We start from the raw sequence: 11,298 nt of genomic DNA on the forward strand, positions 1-11,298 counted from the left end.
AACAGCAACTGCGAGCGGGTGGCCAATGGGGTACATGGTGACCCCCTAGCTCCGCCACTGCCAGCACACTGTACCACTTACATGTGTTCATCTTAAATATATAAGCTTTGTACATAGAAGACGTTTTAGAAGTGAGCAGGACTCACCTTTTAATTGGTGCACACTAATCAATGAACTGCTCCTGGGGGTAGGTACAATGATGGGTGCTTTAGGACAAGATAAAACATATACATCATATTTCATATTTACATTTTTTACTTTCTAATTGTTTGTAAAGACTAATAGTGCTACTAATAGTACTTAATGGACACTTTATAATATATCATTACTAGATATTTACATTTTCACATTTAAATGGTTGCCAATGCAAAATTTGACACCATGATGTTCGGATGCTGCAGGGGATTTCCAGGGCATTGCTTTGTAGTTCTACATTTCTGAGTGGTTTTAAGCGTGGTACTGCCATGTTAGCATGTTAGGGTGGTTATTGGGGGTTCCAAAGGTGTTACTAAACGGTTTGCTTTCTGGCTCAAGTTACACCCATCCCAGATTCGCTAGAGACATCGATACTTACCATATACATCAACTTTGTACTTCCTCTCTGAGATGTGTCTGTTCATAATAATGAATACATCATAAACTCCAGATTCATCCATCCTGATGTCTGAGATGGTTAGACTTCCAGTCTGTTGGTCCAGCTGTGCTCTACCGCTGAATCTCTCATGATAATTGGTGTAAATGTTCCCATGATACAGCTGGGCAACACGAGTGTTTAGACTGGCACTTTTAAAGGACCACAGTACTTGAGTGTGTTCCTCTAGATCAGTAACTCCTGAAGGTAGGCTCAGGACACCACCCTCCATCACTGTAACTGTTCCAACATCACCTGCCTCTCCACCCACTAGAACAATGTGAAAATGGTTAGATATTTTTAGCTAAATAAAATTGAATCAATTTCAAGTTCTTGCATGTATCCACTTTACTGTGAGTGCTTTCAGAGCACATGCATGCACAAAAAGAGACTTTCATGCCTTTCGATGATTACTGACAACTGTGCCTGTGCCTGACATTTTCATGTTTAGCTCTACGTTATGCAGAGACCACAAAAGAAACATCCGACACTGAGTGAGGACATGGTCACATCTCTCCTCGCTTGCTTATTTTATACCTGCGTTGTGTTCTGCACATGTGATGACAATATAGGATGTACATTTACTCCGTAGGGAAATTGGTACATTTTTACGCTAACGTTAAACCTTTAAAGACGGACCTACCGTGAGCTGTGAGGTTGTTAATCGATGGTATATGCTTCTGTTGAAGCCATCAGTCCACCTTATTTAACCTTCATTACTTAAAAATAATGTTTAATAGCAGAATTCCTGGTAAGGAACTACACTACCCATAATCCTTAAGATCCACCAAACAGAGAATCGGAGCCAACAAAGTGCAGCAAAAGAGCTCTGCAGTGACCGCCCACACTCACGACGCTCTCCCTACAATTTCAAACTCATTATTTGTATATATCTGAATATTCTGTAATGAATTGTCATATATTTTCTTTCTATATTTATAATCAATCTAAAATCAATAGTTTTACATTTTTCCATTGTTTGTATTCGATTGCGTCATTCGCAATGCTTCATGGGATTGTTGTTCATTCCCTCATTGAAGATGTTAAAGACACAGTCTTCTACCTTTGTCTGAAGGGTTTTATTTGCATAAAGTATTTTTGGAAATCCCAATGGAAGAAAAACTTCCGCAATCAAAACGAATGAAACATGGGTTAGTGCTTCAATGGCATGTCCTCATTTAGACCGCTTCAAATGTACTTTACAGAAATCAATCAAGTCAGCTTAACAAGGTCCATTTCTAACTTTTGTTAGTTTTCATTTAATTAGTTAAAACTGTGTTCTTTTTTTTTTTGTCAAGACCTTTTTTTAATATCCTGTTTTTCAAGAGCAATTTTGCTATTTTCAGAACACAGCAAAATCCTGTAATTTTTAAACTTTACACACTTACATGACTGCATGCAGCCTTGACTACCAACTGATGCAATCAAGCTACTCAACCAGCAACCACAACCACCAACAATAGTCTGTTTCCAGAGAGAAAAGATTCAACATATCTTACCCTTCACATTGACGAAGAACAAAATGAAAATCCACATGCTGGCAAACATTTGAAACAGGTTTAATATATTATTCTGAGCTGGCCTCTTGGTGATTCACCTGCAGCCAGTCCTCAAATGAACTAAAGATCTTCTGTCTTTCCATTTCTTTTATTAGGAAGTGACACTGACCATGACGTCAGTTACTGTACATCCCACCAGAGGGCGCCAAAATAGTCTCAACAAGTAATCACAGCTTTTCTCTTGTTCTAGCCGTTCAGTGATTTAGAGATCTTCTGTTTCTATCATTTATATGCAGTAAATGTCAATGTACACTAATCAACCACAACATTAAAACCACTGACAGATGAATTGAAAGTTTCACACGCCTCTAGAATTTACTCCGAATGGTGCCAAAAACAAAAAACATCCAGTGAGCAGCAGTTCAGTGGACAGAGATGCCTTATTGATGGTCATCGGAGAATGGCCAGACTGATTCAAAGGGAAAAAGTCTACGGTAACTCAGATAACCGCTCTGAACAATTGTGGTGAGAAGAATAGCAACTATGAATGCTATTTGGAAAAGTTTGGAATAATGTACAGATTTTGCTGTTTCAGAAGGAAATTGTTACTTTAATTCACCAAAGTGGCATTCAGCTGATCACAATAAGTATAGTCTGGACATTACTGATGTAAAAAACTTTATCACTATTTGAAAAACGCCATTTTTGATCAAATCTAGACAGCAGCATCACTCCAACATCTAATTATGTTGTGAGGAAGCTGTGCAAAAAATGTGGATTGGACACAAAGGGATCAAGGATGGATCTTGTGTTACGTTTGCGGACGGAAATGCAAAACCGCTCAGCTTGCGACAAAATCTTCCAGCAGATTTGGGGTGCTACTGGTAAATTGCCTGACTCTTATCTCTTAAATATCTATCTATATATATATATATATATATAATAATAATAATACAAATATATTTTAATAATACATAAATATGTAGCTTTGATTAAAAATAATAATAATGTCCCAGGAGTTTAAAATTTATGTTGATGGACATTTCATTTTCAGCAATGAGGCTTTCATTGGAAGATGCAAAATTGAATTTGCTATAAGAACCTACTAGCAATTTAACCATGGGTTAATTAATAATGAGTAAACTAGTCTCTGTGTCAACCCACTGACAAATTGTTGGTAAAAGTAGGTAGACTGACACAAAATGTACGAGTATGGTATGAAGAAATTATGAAAACCTAGTGAAAAACTAAACTAAATTATGAAAAACTAAGTTAATAGTTGAAGTGTTACTTGTAGTTTTTTGTTTGTTTTTTTAAGTAACCATTGTAATGATTTTTTTCATATTTTCTAAATTGTACTTTTGTACTTTTCTCTTAGGTGGCTGGGCAGTCATTACATGTCCATGTGGGGTAGTCTATTCCATCAAATTCAACATTAGAGCAGAGTCTCCCAGAGACTTTGCAGACTTGATGCTGAGTTGGAAGCACTTTCCTAATGTTGCAATATACAACTTTGCTAGAGGACTTGCAGCACACGTTAATCTTCATGAAGCAGATTCTTTACCTTTCAGTCCCCATGAATGGAGACTTGCTGAATCAACTACAGCCAATATCCAGCTAGCAAAAGAAGGCAAGCTCAAAGTTAATCTACCATGGTTGTAAAATAAGAAGGAGGATACCTACTGCCATCCTTTGATTGGATCATCAGAGCATTATGCTTTGTATGACAGATTCCATGAATTCAACACAAAAGACCCAAGAGATGCTCTTAGGAGAGTCCAAGTAGTCCCAGAACTTTGTGGATGGGTAAATACTCAAACCGCAGAGCAACTCTTTGCTGCAATGCGCAAAAACAAGTATTTCCTGAACATGCTCACGCCATCAGGAGACACATTTTTGATGTGCAACATCATTCACCATTATAACAGGTTTGCTCATTCATAATAACTGGACTTTTTCACCACAGGCTTCACTATGTAACAATACATCTTTTGAATTCCATGCCATTACTACAATGCAACCCACAAAATTACATGTTGTTGTCATCTATCGCCCCCAGGTCAGCTGACAAGCTTTCTTGAGGAATTGGATGTCCTGCTGTCCTCCTTGCCAGAGGATGGCAGGCCACTTGTGGTTCTTGGTGATTTCAACATAAACCAAGACAAACCCCAGGCCATTGAACTGAATACTCTTCTGGCCTCATTTGACTTGGAAAGACTACACACCACAGCAGATGTAAACACTGCCACAGACACACTTAGCTCTACTTTAACAACCTGTCTAGACAACATCTGTCCTCTCTCCTGTAGACCAGCACGGACTACACCACCCAGCCCCTGGCTGTCTGACGTCCTTTGTGAACATCGGACTGATCTCAGGGCAGCTGAGAGGAGATGGCGGAAATCTAAAGATCCAGCTGATCTAGGTAAATATCAACTTCTGCTTGCAACTTTTTCAAATAACGTTAAAACTGCAAAACCTTCATATTACCAGACCAAGATCAACAGCACCACAGACACTCGTAGCTTGTTTAGAACATTTAACACACTTCTCTCCCCTCCCCCTCCACCACCTGACACATCACTGACAGCAGATATATTCCCCACATTTTTTACTGATAAGGTTACAGCCATCAGCAATACATTCACAGCACCACACCCTGTCAAACACCTGGCTCCTGTATGCAACCCTTCTTTCCCTATGTTCTCTCCTTTAACTGACACTGAGGTCTCTAAACTCCTCCTCTCCAACCACCCCACAACCTGTTCCCTTGACCCCATTCCATCACACCTTCTCCAGGCCATCTCTCCGTCCATCCTACCGGCACTTACACACATAATTAACACATCCCTTCTTGCAGGCACTTTTCCCACTACATTTAAGCAAGCTCGAGTAACCCCACTGCTGAAAAAACCTGCACTTAACCCCACACAGATAGAACACTACAGACCAGTCTCTCTCATCCCATTCATGGCAAAAACACTTGAACGGGCAGTTTTCAATCAGATCTCCGCCTATCTCTCACAGAATAAGCTGCTTGATGACAATCAGTCGGGCTTCAAAAGTGGCACTCCACTGAGACTGCCCTGCTGTCTGTCATCGAGTCGCGGAGACAGGCGAGAGCTGAATTGAGATCATCCGTTCTGATTCTGCTGGACCTTTCTGCTGCCTTTGACACAGTCAACCATCAGATCCTACTCTCCACCCTCTCTAAACTGGGTATCACTGGAACTGTGCTTGACTGGTTCAACTCTTATCTCTCAGAAAGGTCCTTTGAGGTAGCATGGAGAGGGGAAGTATCCAAGCCACACCAGTTACTCACTGGGGTACCTCAGGGATCAGTGCTTGGGCCACTTCTCTTCTCCATATACACAACATCACTGGGACCCATCATCCAGTCACATGGTTTCTCTTACCACTGCTACGCTGATGACATGCAACTCTACTTGTCTTTCCAGCCCAACGACACCACAGTGACCGCTCAAATCGCTGCCTGTCTGGCAGACATCTCGGCCTGGATGAAGGAACACCACCTTCAACTCAACCCTGCCAAGACCGAACTCCTTGTCTTTCCAGCCAACCCTGCTGTTGAACACAACATCACCGTGCAGCTGCGTCCAACTACAGTTTCGCCTTCCAAAACGGTCAGAAATCTAGATGTAACCATTGATGATGAGCTAAATTTCACAGACCACATTTCTAAAACTGCAAGATCATGTAGATTTACACTCTACAATATCAGGAAGATAAGACCCTTCCTCTCTGTACATGCCACACAACTGCTCGTTCAGTCGCGTTGTCATAACTAGACTGGACTACTGTAACGCTCTCATTGCAGGCCTTCCTGCATGTGCAATTAGACCCTTGCAAATGATCCAGAATGCAGCAGCACGTCTGGTCTTTAATGAACCTAAGGGCCCTTACATAGTCAACGCATCGGTACGCGTACGCGTCTGAAAGGCTACGCGTCGCTACGCTTCGGCCGCCATTATGCGCCGATGCGTAGCCAAATGTGTCGTCCTAGTTTTTGATACGCGACGCACCGATGCACGCAATACTATGCGTTGTCGGTGGAGGCGACATTGCAAGTATTGTAAATTAATTCAAGTATATTATGTTTACAGAAGATTTGAATACAATGGCGGCTGAAGAGGAAAAATTATGCGAGCTTATACGCATACATCCGCGATTTATATGACAGTTCGTCGCAATTACACTCCAATAAAATAGCGTTGGAAAATGCCTGGAGGAAGGTTGCAACTGCGATGGGAAAGACCGTAGATAAGGTGAAAACGTACTGGAAAAGTGCCCGTGACAGGTTTACTAGGGCGCACAAAAAGTGAATATTACGTGACCCGACTCTACTAATATCACCAGACTCTACTACCCCCTGTTGCGGGAGCGGTGTATTGCATTTCACGCATCGCCCGTGACGCGTGCGTCTGCTTGCGTCCACTGTTTAGACTATGAAAGGGAGCGCGTCGCTCGCGTCACTCGCGTTACTTGCTCGCGTTGCTCGCGTTGACTATGTAACGGCACTAAGAGAGCGCATGTTACACCCCTGTTTGTCTCTCTCCACTAGCTGCCGGTTGATGCACGTATTAAATTCAAGGCTCTGATGCTGGCATACAGAACAGTCACTGGGTCTGCTCCAGCATACCTAAAATCATTTCTGCAGAGCTACACTCCCGCCAGAAGCCTGCAGTCGTCTAAGGAACGTCGCCTTGTTGTACCAAAACAAAGAGGCACCAAAACACTTTCCCGGACTTTCAGTTTCATCATACCACGGTGGTGGAATGACCTTCCCAACTCAATCCGGGAAGCTAACTCACTCTCTATCTTCAAAAAACGGCTAAAAACACATCTTTTCCAAGAGCACTTAACCGGTCACTAAAAAAAAATAATTTACATTTCTTGTTGCACTTAAATCTGTTTTGTATACTATTCTGATGATAGTGAAACCTTGTAATATGGCACTTTTTGTACCACTGTCTCCCTAAGATGATTCGCTGATGTTCTTCCTCTTTTGTAAGTCGCTTTGGATAAAAGCATCTGCCAAATTAATAAATGTAAATGTAACACGGCACAGAATAAGAACATGGAGGACAGCCTGAGAAAAGTTGTATCACCAAGTGATCAGTTCACCTTCATTGGTTATGGTCAGATAGTACTTGGTAATTTTTTTTTTATATATATATATATATTACAATGACCAGTAATTTTTTGTAAAATCACTTTTTCTTGTACTGTATGTGAAGGTACGCCTCCACAGTCCCTAAATGATAGTGAGAGACTCTCATGTGATATTACACAAATAGACCCAGTACACTGTAAGTAATGTCATGATAAACACTGCACTTGTAAAATCTCACTTCACGTAGTATAGTTGGGTCATAATATTTTGTCTCTTTTCAGACCCCTGCCGGGGTGCAGTGGTGGACTTGACAGCCCTACAAAATGTGCAGCCAAACAGGGCATGCTGGATGCATCCACAAAGCAGTGACCAAATGAAGATGGTATGTTGAATTATTTAGCATTTTTATGTAAAGTGTATAATCATACTTACAATTGTTTTTGTTTTTCTAGATAAAAAATGCTTTAAATGAAAAGGAATCACAAAAACAATTTTTGGCTCAAGTGGGAGCAACAATTCTGGACAGATCAGATTTTATTACCTTGTGCCATCCAAATGATGTTGAAGGGACCGTGAGTATTATCACATGCACAAGCATGCTTTTGTTTTGTGATGAGCGAATTTTAAATTTGGTTTCTCTCAAATTATTAAAGATTTTGTATGCCTGCCTTTCAGTTGTCAGAGATATTGCTGACTTGAAGGTAATATTTTTCCTGTCTTCTGTGTGGAACCTTTTTTTTTGTTTTTTTTTGGAGTGAGAAAGTGTGCATAAGTGATCCTTTATAAGGATAATTTTAAATGGTATCTAACTGAACATAAAGGTCCATTGTTTTTGCTCATATGTGACCGTGACATGGTTGCCACCATTGTGTGCAGACCCTTCAGCTAACTTACCTGTAAGTATGACTGTGAAATTCTAATAGAAGTTAACTAGGGTCGTTTTAGGTGGTGTTTAAAAATGTTTGTTGTCTGTATTAGGACCATATAGCAAGATGTGACTTCATCTTACTGCCTTCCTGGGCTACAAACCATTGGATGATATGTGTAAGTCTTTTATGTTTAAATGATCAGTTCTCCTTAATGCAAGTAACACTGAGATATTTTGACATAACTAACAATTGTATCTTTAAGAATCACTTAATAGAACCAGTTTTACAGATCATGAAACCAAAAAGCAGAGAGATGTATTTGCTTGATTCACTGTACGGCACTGACTTCAGCGATTGTCGTTTCATTGGTCCCTACAGGTTTCTTCAGAAAAATATTAAGAGTTCAAAATTAGTTCAGGATTATGGTAGTTCTGTTTTTGTGCCATACATCGTTTTGCATGCATTTTCTTTTTTGTTTTATGGCTCATTTTTCATTGATGCTTAAACTATTTAAATCTACCCAATCCTTGGAATTATAGTTTATAGTTCATAGATACAAATTTTAAACAATGATAAATGAGCCAAAAATTTGATTGGGGTTGTTCCACCCCAGTTTGTTTGTTTATTAGCATTTTATTATTATTTTAAGTCCATTTTTGTTTTAATTGTTGTTGTGGTTTAAATGCTTTGCAGAATACTTGCACAGCAACTGCATCCTGGGCCGTGGAAAGAGTATGGACGTGATGATCTCAACGTAAGCAGGTTTCTTGTTGCATCACTAAATTCTATTTTAGATATTCAACCACATTGTTTGTTTTTGAATAATTATAACATGTTTATTTCAATTTAACTCAACCGGCTCCAATGCAGAATTGTTCAAATAACTGTGGAGTGTTTGTGTTGATGGTAGGAAGAATTGTTTGATAACAAAAATAAATGTTTTTTTTTATAGCTTTGTCAGATTGCTGTCTGTCATTGTTAATTTATTTTTTCTCCCAAAACAATTTCATTAAAGTTCACTATTGTTTATGTATGTTTTGTAACTTACTATTAATGTTACAGTACGCACTTCTATGTTGTAATGGGAGGTGCTTGCTCCTGCTAGCAGATTATCCTGTGAAGTAAGCCTATTTGCAAGTACTTCCAATAAATAAAACATATTTATTTGTAGTAGTAGGTGAAGGAGGAATAGAAGTAGCATTTTTTATCCTCCCTTTAATAATGTTAAAGGGCACCTATTATGGAATTTTGAAAATTACCTTTCATGTAGTGTGTAACAGATTTAAGTGAACAAAAACATCCTGCAAAGTTTTATATATGAAAGTATTAAAAAAGGTTATTGTCTCTCAAAAGTAGGAGTCGACTCTGAGTCAGTTTAATGAATCGTTTTTCCAATGAGTCATTTTCCTTTTCGTTGTGACGTCAAGATTAAAAATTATCAAATTGGCCGCGCCCACTCATTGCGCGCGCAGACACCAGGGAAAACTTGAAAATATCATGTCGACAACAAGACGCTGTGTTCTGAAGTGCATATCAAAGCTTACCTTTTTTCACTGCCCAGGGACGAGCATGTGAAGAATCAGTGGCTAGAGTTTATATTTACAACTATACCACACAAGTATAGCCCGAACCTTGTGCTGTGTTTGCCTCATTTTAATGACGATTGCTTTACGAACATGAACGCTTTCAAGTGTGGATTCGCGAGCCGGTTGATACTGAAGGAAGGTATATAACTGATTGGGTGTTTACCACCGAACTTTGGGCTATGATCGCTAACACAAACTCCAATTCCTTCTCTGATTTTGATTTTTTTACTACAAAGCGGTGATGGGCGTTCCGTTTCCGACAATCTCTGCACAGAGTATACCAATCACAACTGACTGGGTCATCTGACCAATCACCACAGATTAGCGTCACGCAAAGGAGGGGTTTGGAAAAATGAGTCGTTGAACGAATTATTTGGGAGTCGGTGAGCAAATCAGGTAAACATAAATGCATATTATAAGACAACAAAAGTGTTTTTTGTCATTGCATGCATGTAAAACTGTTGTTGGGGACTCCCAAAACAATATTAGGAACATTTTAAATGCCATAATAGGTGCGCTTTAATTTGCACAGTATTTGGTATTTTTTGGTGATATTTTCCCCCCTGTGTGGAGTAAATACTTTCTGTTATTGTTGTTTTTTTATATATATTTTAAGATCAGATGCTGAAAGAAAGCTACTCAGAAAAAGGCGCAAAGAAATTAAGACAGGTATAACTTGAACATTATATCATCAGTTGTCAGACTAGTTTAAGTATTTTAGTTAAAGTTCCATTTCAGATGAGGTGGACATAAGTAAGGTGGGAGTTTTCCCTATTCCAAATGTTTTTATTTTTAACATGTTAAATGTATGCTATTATTTGACTAGTATTTTATATTGAATAACATTTAAACAAAACATTTTTGAGCAGATGCCAGCTGAGCTCCTGAGACATATCCTCATGAATGTGGTCAAAGAAGATGGAGATGTGGCTTCAGACTGTCTCTGACGTGCTGGCTTTTCCATGATGTTGTTTGTGAGGCATCATTCAGAAAAGAGGCTCATTTTGCCTGGCTTGACAGTAGGTTATTTCATTTTTATATTTTTTTACAAGTAGACAGTTCTACACATTAAGTTTAAACTGCAAATGCATTTTAAGCTTTGCTCAGAACTTTTTATTACTTTAAATCTCTTTCTTACAATAGGTGTTGTCAACTGGAGTGCATTCTCCAGTGACTACAAGAGATGTATCGAGTGCCATATAAGCTGACCAGTTGCCTTTGTTGTGGGAACTTATTTAAAGACTTCCCGCCAGGCTATGATGGAGATGGAAGGAAAGGAATCCTTCGTGCCTTTTACTCGACCAAAGACTTTGAAGGTTAATGCTCAGCAGACTGCTTCATCTGTGACGGCAATCACTATAGCCCAAAGGACAACTATTTATAAATATAAATGGTCACTTTAGTGACAAGCGCTTGATCTGGTTGCTGTAATCAGTTTGCATATGAAACTTAAAATCAGTTTTTTTTAATGTACGTACATGTCCTGCAGACACTGAAATAAAAAATAAAATATATACTTGTGGTGACAACATGCTATTAATCCATCAAATTTAGGTTTAAAATCATGTGATTTAAAATG

At 39.2% G+C, this 11,298-nt stretch overlaps 1 protein-coding gene across 1 annotated transcript in view; it reads right to left on the bottom strand.

Moving 5' to 3' along the window:
* Nucleotides 1–2,238, bottom strand: part of LOC127625413 (uncharacterized) — a 54,062-nt gene extending 51,824 nt beyond the window's left edge. The window contains exons 1-3 of the mRNA XM_052100698.1: nucleotides 2,131–2,238; nucleotides 575–901; nucleotides 147–206 (exon numbers count right to left, since the gene is read on the bottom strand). Of these exons, the coding sequence (XP_051956658.1) occupies nucleotides 147–206; nucleotides 575–901; nucleotides 2,131–2,179 (436 nt within the window). The 5' untranslated portion in view covers nucleotides 2,180–2,238. The remainder of the gene's footprint in view (nucleotides 1–146; nucleotides 207–574; nucleotides 902–2,130) is intronic.
* Between the last annotated feature and the right edge of the window lie 9,060 nt (nucleotides 2,239–11,298).

This window comes from Xyrauchen texanus, chromosome 31 (assembly GCF_025860055.1).
Source record: "Xyrauchen texanus isolate HMW12.3.18 chromosome 31, RBS_HiC_50CHRs, whole genome shotgun sequence".
Taxonomy (NCBI): domain Eukaryota; kingdom Metazoa; phylum Chordata; class Actinopteri; order Cypriniformes; family Catostomidae; genus Xyrauchen; species Xyrauchen texanus.